The 20986-nt window shown below is 43.7% G+C and overlaps 1 protein-coding gene across 4 annotated transcripts in view; it reads left to right on the forward strand.

The window, feature by feature from the left end:
- The window catches only part of KIT (KIT proto-oncogene, receptor tyrosine kinase), an 86277-nt gene that overhangs the window by 47898 nt on the left and 17393 nt on the right, over positions 1 to 20986 (forward strand). For all 4 annotated transcript variants that reach the window (XM_059384128.1, XM_059384139.1, XM_059384147.1 and 1 more), the window contains exons 6-8: positions 2740 to 2929; positions 5794 to 5909; positions 20676 to 20790. In XM_059384128.1, the coding sequence (XP_059240111.1) occupies positions 2740 to 2929; positions 5794 to 5909; positions 20676 to 20790 (421 nt within the window). The remainder of the gene's footprint in view (positions 1 to 2739; positions 2930 to 5793; positions 5910 to 20675; positions 20791 to 20986) is intronic.

Here is a 20986-nt window from a genome sequence, read left to right on the forward strand (position 1 = left end):
CTGCATTTCCTCTTCCAAGAAACACAGCCTCTAACTCCAGAGACTGCAGAGAAGAGAAAAGGCAATAGATTTGGTTTATAGAAGTGCTTGGTATCGTGTTTGTACTTGATTCAATGTTAATGCATCACCAATTCCTTAATGCAGAAGCACCTGAAAAAGATCTTACCGTAGGTTAAAACCCTGACGGATTTCTTTGATCCTGGTAATTCCTATACTTCATGCATTTGAAGCTCTATTCCACTATAGGACATAAAAGTATATTGAGCCAAAGGACTCTAGAAAACTCAGGAGGAACTTAAGTATTTTACATATGGTGATGATACGAGAACACTTTCCAGTGTGAATTATGTTGTCTGTAATATTGGAATATTTTGCATTGTGCGGAATTTTGGGATTTAGGACCTTAAGAACATGAAAATGTAATGTAACACTCAGATGAAACATTTATTCCCTCCAAATTAACCTAAGTTTGCTTTAAAAATAGCAAGGGGTTTCATTTATGAAGCAGGTATTAGAACAGGGTGGTGGTTTCCATCTTCAGCATTCACCTGGGTGATTTCTTATTCACACCTGTCTCAGTTCCTTTTCCATCGGTATAGTTGGACACCTTTTATTCTGAATCTATAGGAAACTAACCGGCATTAAATACTAGAATGACAACTTATGTGAGACCTTAATATAGTCACCCCAGTAGTGCCAAAAATAATGATTAACAATTTTAAATTTTATAATTCTTAAATTTTGAAAAACAAATGGAAGGATAAAATGAAAACCCTTCCATAGGGGTGCCTGGGTGGCTCAGTGGGTTAAAGTCTCTGCCTTCGGCTCAGGTCATGATCTCAGGGTCCTGGGATCAAGCCCCGCATCGGGCTCTCTGCTCAGCAGGGAGCCTGCCTCCCCGCTCTCTGCCTGCCTCTCTGCCTACTTGTGATCTCTGTCTGTCAAATAAATAAATAAAATCTTTAAAAAAAAAAAAAAGAAAATGCTTCCATAATCCCACCAATGTGATTTAACTGTTTATAAGATTTGGTATATTGCTTATATTTTTGTACACAGCAGGGTTTCAATTATACATAAGATTTTTAAAATATTTTATTTATTTATTTGAGAGAGAGAAGGAGCATGAGTGGGGAGAGGGGCAGAAGGAGAGGGAGAAGCGGGTTCCCTGCTCAGCAAGGAGCCGGAAGCACGACTCTATCCTGGGACCCTGGAATCGAGACCTGGGCTGAAGGCAGATGCTTAACCCCCTGAGCCACCCAGGCGCCCCTATACATATGATTTTATTCTTTCTCTCTCACGAATCTAGGGTATATGCTGCCATAAAAAGAGGCCAGACTTGGCTTCTCACAAACCTTTGTTCAGATCTGGGCTCTGCCTTTGGTTCTCTGGCTCTTTAGCTTTCCAGGACTGGATAGTTTTCATCCATAAATTAGGAGTTATGTGCTTTCTCTCTTAGTATTGTTATAAAATTAAATATTTGTCATAATTATTCATCTAAATGTATACTAAGGTACTTAGGGCAGTTCTTGGCCCCTAGTAAACATTCTGTAAATGGTGGCTATAAAAATTATATTGGAAATTATTTTAGTACAGTTTTTTCAAGCTCTTTCTTATATTATTATATTATAGCCATTTTGGAGGGCTGCTGTATTAACCAGTTCTCTGATGTAAAAAAATTACTACATCCAGGGTAGATGGCCATTCCTTCTGTGTATGCAGTTATACACTGAGAAGTGTTCTCAGATAGGAGTTACAGGGTTAAATGGGAGAATAGATAATTATAGAAAATCTATATTGCTACATGCTTTCTGAAAGACTTGTGCCAATTTACAGTGTGTAGTTCAGCGTGCTACTTTTACCACACTTGGAAAATTATTGAGTTTCTTTCAAATTAGTTTTGCTGTGTTTCCATAGGATGGATATACTTTATTTTTTAGCAGCTTTATTGAAGTTTTGCTATTTTTAATAAGTGAAAAGTGAAGCCTTATTTTAATTACTAGTTTCAATATTTTTCCATCTATATTTTCATGTTCTCTTTCCTACTGTCTTAATTTTACTGTAGAGACATTTAAAAATGCTTATGTATTCAGTCTTAGGATTTTTATGGTTTTATGATTATTCTTTCTTCTGTAGTTCCTAAAAAGCCTAGAAAACTGCTCCCCCCTCTACAGAAGAAGTTTGATAGGAGTGAATTCTGTTGTTCAGTTAAAAATATGGTATGGTTGTTAAAATGTCCTTGATTTCATCTGTGACTTACAATGTGATGAGAAGGTGTAAGTTTATTTTTCTTTAAATAGTAAATGGTGTTCTTTCAACATCTTCATTCACCATTAGGGCTGTCTTCCTCTTCTTGGTTTATGACACATTCCTATCACATATACATTTATATTGGGTCTGGGTAGGGGCTAACTAGTTAGTCCAAAAGCTTTTTAACCTAGGAAACATCAGGACGAGTCATTCTAGATATATGATAAGGAGCTAGATCTTTAAGAGAGTTGTTTGAGAGACAGAGATGGGAGAATAAACATTTCAGGTGTGTCTGTCCACCCCTTATGGCTGTGATTCTACAAGAGCAAAAAGAAAAAAAAAAAGTTCTAATGGCCAGTTAAAATTGTCTTGTAATTGCCAATTAATAACCTGAAACCTGTCAGTTATCTTTGTGATCCAGAGATGAAGTTGTGTTCTCTGTTGCATCGTTGTGGGTAATAGTTTCTTCCTGTTTTGTTCTGTTCTAATTAGATAAAGGATTCATTAATATCTTCCCCATGATGAATACTACAATATTTGTCAATGATGGCGAGAATGTGGACCTGATTGTTGAATATGAGGCATATCCCAGACCTGAACACCAGCAGTGGATTTATATGAACAGAACCTTCACTGATAAATGGGAAGATTATCCCAAGTCTGACAATGAAAGTAATATCAGGTAAGAAAAGAGCCTTGCTTTGGGGATTAGACATCTCCCGCTTCTCTTGGCTTGCCCGATGCTATTTCTGTGACCCATAAATGGGAAAGAACACCTGATAAAAGGAGTTTGGGGCTCCTTCGTGAGCCCTCAGACCAGTATTGCCTTTGGCTATGTGTTGAAAGCACACAAAAAAGTCTGGGCAACAGTATTTGCATCTCTAGTATGGAGGATAGTTCAAAGCAGGGACTGGCATATACGAGGGACCCATTAAGTAATTTTTTAGAGAAAGAGGAAAGTCGATGCTTTGAATCCTTTTTTAAAAGCTGTAGAAAAATAGGCACCTGGGTGGCTCAGTCTAGGTTAAGCCTCTGACTCTTGATTTTGGCTCAGGTTATGATCTCAGGGTCATGGGATCCAGCCCGATGTTGGGCTGTCGGCTCTGCATGGAATCTGCTTCTCTCTTCTCTCTCCCTCTGTTACCCCGGCCCAAAGCTCACATGAGCATATTTTCTCTCTCTCTCTCTAAAAAAAAAACAAAAAACAAAAAACAAAACCAACAACAAAACCTAAAAAACCAACCAACAAACCCTAAACTAAAAGAAAACTAAGCCTCATTCAGTAGTTTTGGGCCAGGCAGGCAGTGAAGCCAAGTTCCGTCACATCACATTTCTCCCCCCCCCCTTTTTTTTTTAAAGATTTACTTATTTATGTATTTATTTAAAATATTTATTTATTTGAGATAGAGATAGAGCACAGGCAGGAAGGAGGGGGAGAAGCAGATTCCCCTCTGAGCAGGGAGCCCAATTTGGGGCTCCATCCCCGTACCCTGGGATCGGGGCTTGAGCTGAAGGCAGCCACTTAACTGACTGAGCCACCCAGGTGCCCCTATTTATTTATTTGAGAGAGAGAGATTGAGAGCGCAGGGAGGGGCCGAGAGACACTTTGGCAGACTCCCTACCGACGTCGGAGCCAATACGGGGCTCGATCTCACAACCCCGAGATGACCACTTACAACTTGGAAATCACCACCTGAGCTAAAGCCAAGAGTCAGACACTTAACTGCCTGTGCCACCCAGGGGCCCCCACACCTTTCATTTGATCCTCAAGACATTTTAATGAAAACAGTAGCAATCGTAAAATAGTAGAAAGTGAGATAAAAATAAATAAATTAAAATAATAAGAAAATTAAAAAGTAAAATCGTTCAAGTTGCTTACTCTACGTAGGCTGCAGGTGCTCTTGGCTGTGCTGTGCCGTTCTAAGAACCTTCCCTTATTTTAAGTCAATAATTTTAGTCTTCACAAACCCCATGGACAGGCGCTCTTTGATTTCTGTCATTTCTGGAGAAGAGGAAAGTGAGGCACAGTGAGTTACATAACTTGACCTGGCTCAGATGTCTAGATCTAGATGCCTGGATAGACTTCGTATTTTTTTCCAGTCAGGAGGTATGGGCTGTTAGGGCTGTGGGTGAGAGGTGACGCTGTCCCAGATCAAAGTTCAAGGGCCGGAGGGAGGAGGATGGATTTGGGAGGCGTCGGACTACCTCTTCAGTAAGACTCAGTGGTTACGGGGCTGGGAGAGAGAGGTAGGAGCTGAAGATGGCCTTCGGGTTCTGTGTCCGTCAGCCATGTTGGATGGTGAGGGGAATGCCGTTCAAGGAGGAGGAAGGGTTGTGGGGGCAAAGACAGTGAGTTTGGCTTAGGGTTTGTTAAATTGGAGGTTGTCTCGAGTGGAGACATTCAGGTAGGAGACATTCAGTTGGAAGTATCCCAGGTCAGGTTCCCTAGAAGCAGAGCAGAGGGATTCCGGGTCAAGGGCTTCATTAAGGGAGAGAGAGACCTGGCAGGCAGTAGGAGAGCAGGGCAGGGAGGGTAAAGTAAAGGAGGAAAGAAAGGATGGATGGGTGAGTGGCAGGCTGAGCGCAGGGGCCCTCTGGAGCAGGTCCCTTCCCACGGACAGGCACTCATCGGCTGTCGACCAGGATGGGCAGTCAACTTCAAAATGGGGTCGGGTGTCCCAGGGCAAGACTTGGGAGGAGGACGTTGCAGGTGTGAGTCATTATTAGCTGTACCCACGAGGCAGGAGACTGGGGGCATGAAAATAGCTTTGCAGAGGCGGCGTAGGACCAAGAAGTCTGAACTAGAGGTAGAGATTGGAAAGTCGTGAGCAAACCGCAAGTAGTTCAGCCGGAGAGTAGCTTGCTCAGGGTGGGGCAGTGTGAGAGGAGAGGCCGACTAGGCCGCTGTGTGGCTCCAGCGGGTCAGGGGCTGCGTGGGGCTCTCCATCCCCACCCGTGCCCATGTCCGTAACTCCCCTGGCACGCCTACGTGCTCCGTCTACGTGGCTGTAGCTGGTGTCCTTGCAGTGAAAGGGAAGCTCGAAGAGCAAATCCTGCAAAAGACACTGGGAAGAAGTAGTGGGGTGAAGGGGAACCAGGAGCTTATGGTCCTTGTGAGAGGGAAGCTGAGGGCCCCAGAGTTGACCTGGCTGCGAGGGTCCCACACCTCCACGTGGACACCTGCCGGCCTGGCCAGGTGCTCGGTGGTAAAGTGCAGCAGGACAGGTGAGTTCGGGACGCTGGTGAAGGACTGTGGGCAGAGAGGGACGTGGGCATGAGGACAACCAGGGAGGGGGAGAGAGGCTGAAGTCTCCACGAGGTTGCCTTCGGGCTGAGGAAGCCTCTCCCCACGCAGCCATTTGTCCCAAATTAAATGCAAGCGTCTGTGTCTGGATTTATTAATGTGGGTCTTGTTAATGCTGAGTGAAGTGAGTTCTGTTCATCCTCGAACAGGCATGTATTTCCAGAGAGAAACTGGAAAAGTCCCACACTCGAGGCACACCGTTCCCCGGGGATTGAGTTCTTCTCTTTTCTCTCCTTCCGTAGATACGTGAGTGAACTGCATCTCACCAGATTAAAAGGGAACGAAGGAGGCACTTACACATTTCAAGTGTCCAATGCCGATGTCAACTCTTCCGTGACTTTTAATGTTTATGTGAACAGTGAGTAAAGCGAATGGTTCCTTATCTTTTTATTTTTTATTATTTGAAGTCGTGGCGGGTGTTTGTAACAGCTGCAGAACCGAGCTCATTGTGTACTATGTAAATAACGTCTCATGATAATTTTGACCTTAACAAAGACCCCGTGGTTTGGTGGTTGGAAGAATGTGTGTGAGGACCAGTTCCTTGGCCTATATTTCACTGACCACACGACCTTGTGGAGGTCACTCGGATTCTGGGTGCCGCCTTTGAAGTAAACAGAGGAGCCATAGAAGTTAAAAATAACAGGCGTTTGCGGGAAAATGTATTATTATTGATTGTTGAAACAGGGAGCCAGAGGTTGAATAGGACCTGGTGGTGTTCATTGGGAGAGAGATGCTATCAGGCTCTGACATGATTTCTTTGTCACAGTGCTTTCTCTTTCGGGGTTGTGATATTATTTGTGTTTAGATTGTTCTCCCACTAGGATGAATGCAGTATCGATCAGGCTCGACAGGACCCTTCTGCAGAGCACGTGGATACTGTGGGAGAGGGAGCAGGTGGTTTAGGGGGTAGCAGAGCTTGGGGCACGGAAACCCAAACGTCTAGGTTCTGCTCTGCTGCGCAACATTGTAGAGAAACATCTTTGCACAGAGATTGAGGCCGAGGGCGCATGCTCACCAGCAGGGACTCCTGCCCCGTGCAAAGCTGCTTCCTGGTTCTACCCTGGGGCCTATCTGCACATCCAGGGAAGGGAGCCGTGTCTGCCACACCACCCAGGGGACCAGGGGACAGGAGGCCTCCAAAGAGGCAGAATTCCAGAGGAGTGGTCGGCAAGATGACCATGGGAATTTGGATCCTGGGTGTGTGTTGGGGGGCTGAGGGTGAGGAGACAGTCTGGAACATTCCCTAGGGAGCAACTTAGAAACTCTGTTGAGCCCTTTGTGTGTGTTGGGCTGCAGGAGGGCCGTGGGAACAAAGGATGGGTGCCAGTTTTTTGTCCGCAAGGAGCTTACTGTGAAGTCCTTGTGCAAGTTACTTCCTTGATTGCAGCTCGGTAGTACAGGGTGGGGGAGAGAGATCAAACTACAAATGAAGACAGGAAAGTGATACTCAGGGCGGGTGTTTGATTGCCAATGTGAAGTCTTTTAACGGCACCCTTATTTCCAAGAACAAGGTGGTCTTAGGTGTTAGATAAAGAGGGTCACATATGTGGAACTAAACAAGTTTCTTCACTCCAGGCTTTGTCAGGATCCTTAATGTGCTTCCAAATCCCCGGAAGGGAGTTTGGGATGGGGTGCACAGCTCAAAGGGCTCTGACCACGGAACTTACCTTTTTTGAGGAAATCGTGTTAATTAACATCTCAGTTCCTCAGAACAGTGCTGATGATAGGCATCTCATTGGCCTGAATTTCAAATATCTCTAGATTAATTCAGATGTTAATCAGAGGCGCTTAGCATATTACACATGGGCCAAATTACCTGCTTCTGAAAAATCTCAATATTCAAGTAATTTAAGAGGCGATTACAGGTAAATCAATATCCTTACAAGCATCCTAAGCTTACTCTCCACATGAAACTGGATTTTTGGGTGCTCTAGTGTGGCACTTATCCAACTGTAGTAAAGGGCCTTTTTTAAAAAATTTCTGATTTATTCTGGATCAGTACTTGCTACAAAATACAGTAAGAACCAATCCCTAGGAAGGTGAAGTGAGTAAAAACAGCAGACATACGCAACATCCAAATTAAATTTTTTTTTTTTTTTTTACTGTGAGATTCAGTAGCTAGAAAAATTACTCTGTCCAATTTCTCCCTGTAAATGCTTATTGCTGGTTGGTTGCACTCACCCCTCTTTGGACCAGTAACATCAGATCACGGCCACAGCCGGCTCCACAGACTTCACTTGGAGAAGCTCAGCAGTTGGAAATTTTATAAAATTAAGTGCCATTTGCATCTCTCTTTCCCTGGCTTCAAGGTCAAGGAAGCATGAAGCTCTTGTCTCTTTTCCTCCTCTTCCTGCTTCCATTTGCTAGTGTGATCTGCCGGTTGGCTGCGAGTCCCTGAACTTTGAAAGATGTCTCTAAAGTCACCGTTCTTTTTCTCTGGTGACAAAATTGCAGCCGTTTTCCTTACCGGGCCAGTTTGCTATCCAGCAGGAGCAGCGTTGGTCACCTCTTTTCTCTTTTTTTTTTAAAGATTTTATTTATTTATTTGACAGAGAGAGAGACCACAAGCAGGCAGAGAGGCAGGCAGACTGAGCAGTGAGCCTGATGTGGGGCTCGATCCCAGGACTCTGAGATCATGACCTGAGCAGAAGGCAGAGGCTTAACCCACTGAGCCACCCAGGCGCCTCTTGGTCACCCCTTCTGGTGAACTCATGCCTGTTTGAAATGAGATGGGAACCAGCATTAAGCTTTTCAAATGATTTTTTTTACCCCCTGGATTTCCTGTTGGGGCAGAAGGCCTTTTGGTTATGCCGGGGCCTGGGTCTCAGACCCAGCAGTTGCCGAGCTCCTGTGGGTCACGCGGGGCACACAGGTAAGAGTGGTGAAGAGTCTCCCCACTTAGGGTAAGTTTTTCAGGAAGTCTTTCGTTGCTCTCAGTTTGTTACAAACACTAACTAACCAAAGGCACTTCTTCACTTACCAACCCATCGGATTTCTCGAGCTCCAAAGGCCTTGACAGGGATGGTATTTTTGTGTGAAGCTTAAAAACATCTCCCTCTTGTGAAGTGTGTCCAATCGGTCTTTACAGATAAAGGTAGCTAATTACTTTGTTGATTTTTTTTTTTTAATTGAAAGAGATTTTGGAATGGTAAAATCCAAAGTATTCAAAAACAGTTTTGAAACTTAAAATTGGAGCAGTTGTGTCCATTTTGGCATAATGTTTTAGCTGAGCCAAATGCCTCCGTAGATCTGCTGTGTGATTAATTCTGTAAATAAGCTTAGCCCCAAGGATGAAAGGAATTCGGCTGTGCAAAAATTAGAACTGATAAAAATCAGAATAATAAATGCATAATATTAGTGCAGAAATTCAGTGACTTTTATTCAGTGACATTGATGCATAATTGCTTAATAGATTCAGTGCTGAGAAATGCTTATGGAAATCCATGATTTTGAATGGTTGAATGTTTGATGGTTGAAAAAGTCATTTGTTTTAAAAACTCCACATGTAAATTTGAGTACACTGGGTGTGTGTGTGTGTGTGTGTGTGCGTGTGTTTTAATTGCTTATGTGGGAGGCTTTAAAAAATACCATATTCTGTGTTAGAGAAAAATATGTAGCATATTAAACTTGAAAATGTTTTAAGTCTGTTTTTACCTTCTCTAACCAAGCTATGATTTCCCTGGGTCTGTGCAGTTGGCTCTGTGGCCTTAAAGGTGATTTATAAAGGCCAGGAGCTGTATAACATGTTTGCTGTTTTTCAGCAGAACTTCCAGTGCAAAGTGATGGGAGGTTTTTTGATTTTGTTTAGAGGAATCAGAGAGAATGTGGGATGGCAGTGGAGGGGGGCAGAGGGAGAGGGAGAGGGAGAGGAAGAGAATCTAAAGCAGACTCCACATCCTGCGTGGAGCCCGACGTGGGGCTCAGTGATCTCACACCCCCAAGATCATGACCTGAGCTGAAATCAAGAGTTGGATGCTTCACTGACTGAGCCACTTAGACACCCCCCCCCCTTTTTGGAAGGGGACATGGGGAATGGAGTTTTCATTAAAAAACAAAACCGTGAAAGCCAGTGATTCTTTGCATTGAATTTGCATTACTATTATCACTCTTGCCAGGCTTGTGGAAGATGTATACAGAAATCAGATTCTTAGCTCTAAAAAGAAGTTGGAGATCCTTGGTGAAAATGGCCATTTTCTTGCTTTGCAGAGCAGAATTGGGAGGAGAGTAGAATTCTGAAATCTGTACAAGCACCCAAAAGTGCCTTTTTTTTTTCCTCTTAAATATATATTTAGCTATGATGACATAATATAAGCAAAGTGCTTTGCTAATAGGACCTAGTCTTTCCAAAATCCCTGGAGGTATTAGAAAAACCAGCACCACCAAGATTCTGTAGGTAGCCTGAGATACTCAGTTAGAAACCCATGGACTCCTTGCTTAACAATAACTGTCACACAGTAAGGTTTTTACTAGATCCAGGACAAATAAAAGGCAAAATGTACATTTTACTCTAAGTGATACATGTGCTCTTTTCCCCTCTCCACCCAATATTTCTGGAATACATTTCAAATGTTTTAGTGGACTTTAATGTTAATCAGTAATGTACATATTTTACAAGTTTATTTTGGCATATAATTTCAGATAATCCCATGTGAATCGTGAAGGAATGTCCATAATTGTGGAAAGTATAATTAATAGGATAAAGCAGTTGTTTTTCAAACACCTGGAACAATTTTGAGAAGATCCAATAGACTTTTTTTTCAGCTCTTTTGGGGGACACTTGACAAAACTGAAAGATATTTGAAGTGTATACATGACAACTTTGATACATGTAAACATTTTGAAAGGAACCCCCTGCCCCCTCCCCCCCGCCCCCGCCATCAAGTTAATTAACACATTTGTCACCTTCCATGTTTACCCTTTTTGGTTTTGGTTTTCTGGGTTTTTTTGGAAGGCGGGGTGTTTGGTGTGTTTTTTTGGTGGGAACCTTTAAGTTCTACTTTCTTAGCAAATTTCGGTTATATAATACGGTGTTACCAACTGGAGTTGGTACACCTACTTAGAACTTGTAGAAGACGGGTAAGTTCTAAGGAGCTAATGAATTACAATTACAATTCATTAGTAATGAATTACAATTCATTAGCTCCTTAGAACTTCCCCATCTTCTGCCTGTTCGAATTCCTTTAATGCTCATGCCTCTCCCGATTTCCCCTGTCCCTTAGGCCCTGGCAACCACTTTTTCTGCTCTTCTTTGATGAACTTGTTTAAGGAATACCACATAGTATTTGTCTTTCTGTGGGACTTATTTCACGTCACATAATGCCTTCGAGCTTCATCCGTGTTGTCACAAATGGCAGGATTTCCTTGTTCTTCTTCTTCTTCTTCTTCTTTTTTTTTTTTAAAGATTTTATTTATTTATTTATTTGAGAGAGAGAGAGAGAGAGACAGAGTGAGCATGAGCAGGAGTAGGGAGGGACAGAAGAAGCAGGCCCCCCCGCTGAGCAGAGAGCCCGAAATGCTTACCCAACTGAGCCACCCAGGCGCCCCTGATTTCCTTCTTTTTAAGGCGGAATAATATTCCAGTGTGTTTGTGTATGTGTGTGTCACATTCACTTTCTCTAGTCATCCATCGAAGGAAATTTAGGTGGTTTCCATACCTTGGCTGTCGTGAATAATACCGCAGTGAACATAGGAGCACAGGTCTCTCTTTGAGGTGATAGTTTTGTTTCCTTAGGATACATACCAAGAAGTGGGATTGACTGCTGGATCCTAGGGTAGTTCTATTTTTAATTTCTTAGGGAACCTCCATGCTCTTTTCCACATCACCTGTACCACTTTGCGTTCCCAGGACCAGTGCGTGAGGGTTCCTTCTTCTCCATACCCTTGTCCACATTTGTTCTTTTTCTTTTCTTTTCTTTCCTTTTTTTTTTTTTTTTTTTGGTAATAGACACGCTAACCGTGTGGGTGATAGCCCATTTTGGTCTTGCTTTCCCGGTAACCTTAAAATGCCTCTTTAAAACGTTATCTGTCACGTTTCCTGATCAGCATTATGAATCTAAAATTTGTGGTACATGGTCTCTCGGGGTCAGAAATAGGTCTCTCCTCGCTCTTAAAGGTCCACCCTTCAATGACAGAGCTGGCGTGTTGAGTCAGAGGACTGTGGTGCTCAGGTGTGGTTAACAGTGAAGACAGGTGGGACAAGCAAGATACCGAGAACCCGGGGCTTGCCTTCACTGTTGGGCTTACGCGGTAATGTTAACCTAGATTGGCCGTCCAAAATGACTGCTGAATTGCACCAGATTAACCCTCAAAGTCACTGACTCTACTTCAAAGTGTTCAAAGGGGGTTGAAACGATTTGAGGAAATGCTAAATAATGCATCATTTCTAAATCACCATATCATGTAATTAACATCCGGTCTGGTATGAGCAATTATTTATAGATCACACAGTGTGTACCCGCATCCGTCCAAGTGATAAGTCACCCAGAATGAGGTCTCTTGATGAGAAAGTTCTCTTGGACCGCATTTGCAAACTTTGGGCTGCCTTTTTACATTTTTGGCCATAGTTCAATCTAGGTGTGGGTGGTTAAGCTCTCGTTCTAAAGAGAAGCCACCCTGAAGGGTAACACCTTGCAAACAAAGGAGCACGTTTGCCGAAGGGGAGGGCGGACCTGTCAAGTTCGCTGAGTGGAGACAGGGCTGGGACTGTCTGCCAGCCAGCCCTCTAGGTCACATACCTGGCTGAAGGTCTCTGCGACCTTCACACAGGTTTAAATGGTAGTGCGGGGTGGCCCTCAAGGATTGCTCCAGTTGGGGACTCGGTCTGTGCCTTTCAGGATCGCCATGAGATGAGAGCAGAGTTACTAGAACTTTGCCTCTTCAAGGGGAAGAATATTTTCTACCTTCTGTCTCCCTTTTTTTAGGGCTGATAGGACCTTCCAAATATTTGCATGTCCAAACCGTGTCCAAACCATATTTTCATTAGAGCCTAAACATTTTAAGGCTTACGACTCACCCACTTGACTGTTGAGTTTTGCTTGAGAGGCTTTACTTTTCAGTGTTTTTTGTTGTTTTGCTTGAGAGGCTTTGCTTTTCAGTGTTTTTTGTTGTTGTTGTTTCTTCCTACAAGACGGATTCTATTATATCTACTCTGGGTTTTTTGTTTTTTTTATTAAAGGAGAGAGGGAGAGTGCAAGCAGTGGGGAGGGATGGAGGGAGAGAAAGAGAACCCCAAGAGGCTCCTCGCTCAGCCCAGAGTGGAGCCCCATGCAGGGCTTCGAGCCCACGACCCCAGGATCATGATCAGAGCTGAAATCAAGAGTTGGATGGTCAACCGAGTGAGCCACCCAGGCGCCCCCAAATTACTGGAATTCTTAAACATGAAATAAAATCAGTGCCGACGAGAACTCCTTTCTGATTTATTTACTTGCCTTGGAGAATTTGCTGTAAGGCTATCATAGTAACCAGAAAGGTAGCTTGGTTTGTGCAAACGTTTGAATACATGTGTTCTTCAAAGAATTTTTTCTTATTATAAAAATGTTAACGTGAGGGATAGGAAGTGGAAATAAGCAAGTTTTAATTATACCTCTTAAAGTATTTACATTTTATAGATTATTATTGCTAATAAAACCCTTACTGTATATGTTCTTCCTGAGCATTTAAAAAAAATTTTTTTTCAACAAAAATGAGGTCATATTGCTTTATTAGCTTGTGTTTTGGTGCTGAATGCATTGTGCACACCTTTCCATGACATGGAATGTTCTTTTGCAACCTCCTTTTGGTATCTCATTGCATGGATTGTGCATAATTTTTCTTACCCCACATCTGGCACAGTTTTGAAACACTGTGGAGTACGGATTGGTTTGCAAATGATGTGACTGGGGTTTTAAAGAAGCCCGTCAGTTGCTTATTTAAGGTTTATAATTATCTTGTTTAATCTCAACTGAGCGACCTTGCCTAAGTGCCTGGCAGTAAATAAGGTTATCATCTGTCATTATCTTCCATGCTCCCATGTCTCAAACATATGTCACAGAAGATACACTGTGCTGGCTTTTGGGACAGTTCTAAATTAAGGAATAATTTTCAGATCTTCTTCCTGGGGTTGCTAATCCATGTAAAAATAGGCACTTGTCTTTTTACATTCATCTTTTTATAGGTAGTGTGTGTTCATTGGTGATACCTGACAGGATCTGAGCTCTGTTTTTATTCTCTATTACTGAATTTGAAATGGGTTTTTGTTGTTCAATTGCTTGGGAGTTACGAGTGTTGTTTTGATGTGACACTTTCATACCTCTTCCTCCTAATGAAGATGTCTGTGGCTACAAGAATTGCTGGAGACATTTGAGTGGGAAGAAAAAAGGGATCTCATGGCAGCCTACCTTTTTAAAGTAGAATTGGATTCTCTTACATTCTGAAGAACATTTAGGAAGTGTGTCGGTGTTCTTCTTCCTTCGTATCTCATGAGAAAAGGTGGTCTGGTCTTGCTAATAGGGGGATCTAGTAAAACACTGAACCTGTTTGACGACAGGTGACCTGTTTAGATGACCTTTGTTGGTGTGGTCTGGCCGATGTTTCACGTTTATGGCAGCAAAGCAGGAGAAGCAGGTTTAAGTTCTGTAGCAGGTCAGCTTCTGCTAGGATTTGACCCTGAACTTGGGGCATCATTTTCTGAAAACAGTATGAGGACTTTCCTTTCTGTGAGTGGAACTTGGACAATTTGGAAGTTTCCTTTCCAGCGGAGCCAGATATGATTTTACATCAAATTAGCCCCCTTCGTGGATACGTGTGCACAGGTTCACCTATAATTTAATGTAAATTTAAATTAACCCAAGAAGAACTACAATTCTTCCAAGCGTTTTATGTCCATAACCCTTATACTGCACTTTTGAATTATGTCACAGAATGAATTCACTGCTTTTCCTGAGTAGAAAACGAGCATTTAACCCATGGCTGCCCTCCATGTTGTGTGTCCATATCCATTCTCCGCCTGTCTGGGTCACATACATCCATTCCGTGGTGCCCCCGGAAATCAAGCAGGGTGATTTTTTTTTTTTTTTAAGATTTTATTTATTTATTTATTTATTTATTTATTTGACAGAGACACAGAGAGAGAAGGAACACAAGCAGGGGGAGTGAGAGCGGGAGAAGCAGGCTTCCTGCTGAGCCAGGGAGCCCAGTGTAGGGCTTGATCCCAGGACCCTGGGATCATAACCTGAGCCAAAGGCAGAGGCTTAATGACTGAGCCACCCAGGCACCCAAGCATCGTGATTCTGGCTAGGAAGCTTTTCCGCCGGTAGTTGTATCTCTTTACTGTTTTAAGGTAATCTCAGGACTGGGGAGATCTTTAATGGCTCTATAGACAGAATAGTCCTGGGGCCAGATTCCGCCTGCAGCCAGGTTTTGAAGGGCGCATAAACTTAGACCTTTTTTGAATGGTTGAAAAAAGAAATCAGAGGATTTTTGTGAGACATGAAAATAAAATTCAAATGTCAGTGTCCATAAGTAAAGTTTATTGAACACAGCTGTGCACATTGGTTTGCATGTCTGGCTACATTTGTGGTATACAGTGGCACACTCGAATATGTGCAGGAGAGACCCTAGGCCCTAAGGCCCACAGAGCCTGAATTATTTACTGCTTCAGCCTTTACAAGAAAAGTTCGCTTACCCCTAGTTTAGAATATCACTTCATTAGGAGGGTGGGGTTTTTTGTTTGTTTGTTTGTTTGTTTGTTTTTAATGGTAAACACTCCTGTTAAAGACAGCTGGGTACAGGTGACTGTAGTTGAAGTTTTGTTTCAGTTGTTAAACAAATTTCTACCAAAGTGCCCATATGCCAGTTTCTGGCAATTTTTTTTTTCCCCCTTAAGGGAGGGAGAGAGAGGTGTCCGGGAATGGGAGAGGGAGAGGGAGAGAATCTTAAGTAGGCTTCTTGCTGCGGAGCTGAATCTCAGGGCCCTGAGATCATGACCTGAGCCGAAACCAAGAGCCCTTAACTGACTGACCCACCCAGGCGCCCCTCCATGGCAATCTTTAAGACAAAAAAAAACAAACAAAAACCAAAAGCAATGTGTAAAAACAAAATACATTTTCAAAATATCTATTCTGGGGATTTTTTTTTTTTTTTAAAGATTTTATTTATTTTTTTGGGAAGGGAGAGAGAGTGAGAGCGAGCACAGGCAGACAGAGTGGAAGGCAGAGTCAGAGGGAGAAGCAGGCTCCCTGCGGAGCAAGGAGCCCGATGTGGGACTCGATCCCAGGATGCTGGGATCATGACCTGAGCCGAAGGCAGCTGCTTAACCAACTGAGCCACCCAGGCGTCCCTGGGGATTATTTTTTTTAAGGATACTTTTATATAAGTAAAAGTCAACCTGCATTTTTTTTGTACACCTGTTGCAGCTGATTTAAGTTCCTTTATCGCAGCGGTGTTGCAGCAGGAGTTCGACCCAGGCCCGGATCATGACCAGTTGCTGCAAAGCATTGCTGTGCGTCCGTTAAACGCCAGCCGACCCACAGTTGTAAAAACAAAATGCATCCTCACAATCCCTCCTCGTTTAGTGTTTTATTGTTAGGAGACTGCAGTCTGTGTTCTTTGCTGATTGTATCATGTGGGCAAGTGTGCATTTACGGCAGGAGCTGGTCGAGGTGGTCAGGGGCGCGAGGAGCTCCGCTCAGAAACGCTTTCCCTCTGTTGCTTGTGCCTCTCTTCCAACCCCCGCCCCAGCTCTCATTATCTGTGCTGTGTTCTTAAAAATTTGTTCTGTTCTTGCCTTCCGTATGGACCTGATGGTGGTGAAAAGGAATATTTTTCAAGATCACATATCTTTGGGGGTAAATCGGCAAATGGTTAGGATTTTTAATTGCATGAGCCATAAATTCTCCATGGAGTCATAAGCACTCTGAAATCAGCCTACGAGTTGATCAGTGTTGTTGGAGACACTGGAATGACTCAGGTCCACGATGCTTTGAAAGGAGAAAAGGCTATTTTCTTAATCTCCGTAGGAAATACATAACTCATGCACCTCTTAGGCTTATCTGAACCTCCAACTTGGGAGGAATTAGGGAATGTGTCATTTGGTATAGTGCTGATTGCAGAATATCTCCGAAACCACAGCTCAGATTTAACCTGGAGAATTGCAGAGTTATGTATCTTTAAAAGCAAAATGCATATTTAATGCCTTACATAGTGCATTGAGGCACTTACAAAATGCAGATGAGCCCAGATTTTCATTTTTAGGAATCAGATTTGTACCTAGCTCATTCTTTATGCATTAAACATTTTCATAGTGCAACTTGCCATGTAGAGCTGAAACTGTACTCATGTAATTTAGCCTTTTCAAAATGAGGTCTGTCATCACCAATGTTAGGGACACGGCTGGGATTAGGGTGAGGCGCCTGGGGTGTAAAATTTAAGGAGGTGCTCACTCACGGTGCCAGCCCTGTATTAGCAAGACCTTGAGAAGGGTGGGTGCCTTCTCAAATTCCACATCCTATGGGCTTCTCTTGCCTCACCCTTATCCCCTGCCCTGATTAGGGTCTTTTGTAAGTACGATAAAAAGGCACCTTGCTGGGTCAGATCCTCAGCGTTCTGTATCTCTGGGATCTCTGGAATTGGGGGGCCGGGGTGGGGGCAGGGATGTCTGTTTTAATTTTTTTTCTTAGTCCTTCGAAGGCACATTAAGGTTTAAAGACTTTCTGAGCTTGGTTGGCCAGGCTAAGGACCAACAGGACAGAAGCTGCTCTGCTAGCCTCGGGTTACAATTGGCCCGAGACAGTAGCTTAAAAACCTGCCCAGTTAACCAGCACTCGGGAACAAGTAGGCCAGCCGGACGGACTCGCCAGGCCTGGCCCTTGTGTAACTGCTACCAGGTGTCACGCTGGAAGGCTTGGATCTGGAGCATTTGTAGCCAGAGCGAAATGTAACTGATTATGTAATTTTGAGCTGGTCCAATTTTTTTATTTTTTTATTTTTTAAAGATTTTATTTATTTATTTGACAGAGATCACGAGTAGGCAGAGAGGCAGGCAGAGAGAGAGAGGAGGAAGCAGGCTCCTGCTGAGCAGACAGCCTGATGCGGGACTCGATCCCAGGACCCCGAGATCATGACCTGAGCCGAAGGCAGCGGCTTAACCCACTGAGCCACCCAGGCGCCCAGGTCCAATTTTTTTAATTAAAAAATGTTTTATTGGTTCTTATTAGCTAGCTGCATGTTCATGGTAAAAAAAAAAAATTAGAAAATAAGTCAAAAGAATAAAATAGAAACTATCCATAACCCTGAGTACCCAGGGGTAACCACTGTTAACATCTTAAGGTACCCCTTCAGCTTTTTTTTTTTTCCTTATTGAGTTCATATTTAATTCCACTCTGAAAAATCTGTTGTGTGGCATTAGGAGGGAATGTCAATATGAGGGAATTGGTCTTAGGACCTTGATCTATAACCCATCTATGTCCTATCCAGTTATCTTTGGCATCTCTGCGTTTGCCTACCCCTCTCCCCATTAATCTCAGTGTTTAAGCACAAGTCCCACGGCCAGTAGACTTGTGGCAGTCTGATGGGCCCACTATTATAAAAAAGAGTGGCAATTGCGTCCCTACCCAGCAAAGTCCCCATCAGGCTCTTTTCCCAGGTCCTTTCTTGGGATTCTGATAGAATTCCTTCAACTCTGAGGATCTTGGTTCTTTGGAGGGGACTACATCGTTCAGACAGCTCTTACCCTGTTTCTGCCCCAGGTCAGACTCTACTCTGAGGTTCCAGTGGTAAGATGGGGTTCTTCCCTGGAGAACATAGAGTCTGATGGAGGAGGCAGACCAGGATGTTGTATAAGAGGGTCAGGTGCTCCAGCGCGCTGTGGGAATAAGGAGGGGAGACCGACCAACTTGGCTTTGGAGAATTGAGGATGGCTTGGAAGAGGAGATGACACTTGAGAAGAGTCACAGAGAGACCTGCCTTATGGCGCCTGCCGTCTTCAGCAAATAGCATTCTCCTAAAGTTCCACTGTTTTTTTGTGTTCTGTCCTACTTTTCAGCCCCATCACACAGTTGCCCATGATAATTAAATGAGACTTGCCAGATGGATGCTTTCACAAGACGGTGGCTCGTCTTCTTGCTCTATTTGTGAAAGCTGGCATTGGATCCAAACTCTCAAGGATGCCCCTACCTTGAGATCGCTTTGCAGTGCCGCTCTTGTGTGTGTGTTTGTGAGCCAAATGGCCTGGCCGTCCGCAGGGCCAGGCTCCGTGACAGGTGGGTGTGCCACGCGTGTGGACTCTGCTTCCCGCCAAGCCATTTTGCCTGCAAGGAGATGAGGTGCTGAGAGACTGTTCTACAGTGCCCCCCTTGCTTTGTAGAAGTCAGCCCCTAGCCTCTGATCTGTCAGTCCTGCCTTCTCACCACCTCCGTTTTTCCTATCCGTTGCAACATGATTGAGGTCAGAGTCCCAGTGCATGGGGTTAAAACACAAGCACATTAATTCTCACACTATCTTAAGTCGTTTTTAGATCACTGAAGAGAATATTCAGAGTGGCAAAGACAGTTAATTTAATTGGTAGCAGACTTGATTAACCAAAGGGAGGTACTCTGAATAGAAAATAGTAACTGAATCGTTAATAAATTAATAATGAATAAATCTGTTTCCTATCTGAGAATCCTGCTTCTTCGTGGACTCGATCTCATTTAATTCTCGTAGTATCGCTATGAGATGGTACTGTTGTTGTTCCCATATGACTCATGAGGAAACTTGATGGAGGGCAGAGGATTGGCGAACGTGGGAGTCCGTGTGCAGGTGCGCCCGCCCCGCGTGCAGCTCCCAGAGTTCTGTCCCGATGGCGGACTAAGGACTCGGGGCAAGCGCATCCCCGCCCCTGCTGTCAGATTCTACGGCTTAGTGTACTTATTCTTAAAGGGTTAGAATCCTTCAGATATATTTCCAGTAGAACAGCTGAATGTAATAGGGCGCCTGTGGCTCATTTGGTTAAGCCTCTGCCTTTGGCTCATGTCATGATCCCGGGGTCCTGGGTTCGAGTCCCAGGCTCCCTGCTCAGCAGGGGGTCTGCTTCTCCCTCTGTTTCTGCCTGCCACTCCCCTGCTTATAAGTGCTCCCTCTCTCTCAAATAAATAAATAAAATCTTAAAAAAAAAAAAGAAAAGAAAAGAAAAAAGAACAACTGAATGTATTAAGTTCATTTTCCTTTCCCTTTAGAAAATAATCTCAGGAAATCGCAGTGCTTCAGGCACTCTTGATTGAATACCTGTTGATTATTGTCGTTACCCAGAAATGTCAAATTAGAGCATTCCTGCTGATACAACTTAGCTTTTCAGTGATTATACACAGGTTTAGATGTACGTATGAATAAAACTCTTGGGCTGGTTTCCTGTTACAATTTTCTGTCCATATTTTGCATTTGAAATACAAATTTGGAGTTAAAAGCCCATATTGTATTTTACTCTTATGTTTTGGCTTCTCTAAATAGGGTGATTCACTTCTTTTATTTCCAGCCACTCCCTTCTGCCCCTCCCCACCCCAGAAAGGACATTCCTGTAGGAGGGGGTGGCGGGGGAGGGGGCCCTTCTCTTTTCCTGTGAGTCCTCTTAATTTTATCCCCTCCAGTCTGCACCATAACTTGAAATTCCTGTGGCAGATTCAGTCATTTGAAATTCTGATGGCAGGAATCTTAAACAGGATTTCCACCTTCACAACAGTCTGGAATCCTAAAGTTTGGGTTAGAAGCAGTCTTTCAGATTCTGCCTCACTGGAGACAGAAACCCGGCCAGTGGGGTCCTGCGAACCCCACTTCCGTTGTCCCCAAACAGGAAGTTTCTCAGGGACCCCCCCCCCCCCCAATCTGCATTGTAGACCGTCTACACTGGGGCCGGGCATCTCGAACCGTGAAAGCCTTTCCTGGTCTGACCTGCATCTCTGCCTCCCTGTGCCTCCCACACACAGCTTAAGATTTCTCCCCCCTTGAACGTGTTCCCACAGGGTCCTCCTCTTCAGCCTCAAGCAAAGTTCTGAGGATTCGAAAACTCTGTGTGTGTGTGTGTGTGTGTGTGTGTGAGTGTGTCGGGGGTGGGGGTGGGGGGTTGTGATGAAGTTTTCCAGCAGTCTGATGAATGGCCGTTTCTCTGTTCCTGCAGCCAAACCAGAAATCCTGAGTCATGAAAGTCTCGTGAATGGCATGCTCCAGTGTGTGGTATCTGGGTTCCCAGAGCCCACAGTAGATTGGTATTTTTGCCCAGGAACCGAGCCAAGGTGAGAGGATTATTTTGGGTACTACTTGACACGCATGAGGGGAGGGCTGCAGTGTAGTTGCGTGTCAGATAGATTTTCAGATTTTTTTTTTTAATTTGTTTGATTATATTTTTCTATCCATGTGGCTTGGGGGGGGCATAATTGCTGTATTTTTTGTGGTAGACGTTAATTTTGTTTGCTGAAAAATGATTACTGA

The sequence above is a fragment of the Mustela nigripes genome, chromosome 1 (assembly GCF_022355385.1).
Source record: "Mustela nigripes isolate SB6536 chromosome 1, MUSNIG.SB6536, whole genome shotgun sequence".
NCBI classification, from domain to species: Eukaryota; Metazoa; Chordata; class Mammalia; order Carnivora; family Mustelidae; genus Mustela; species Mustela nigripes.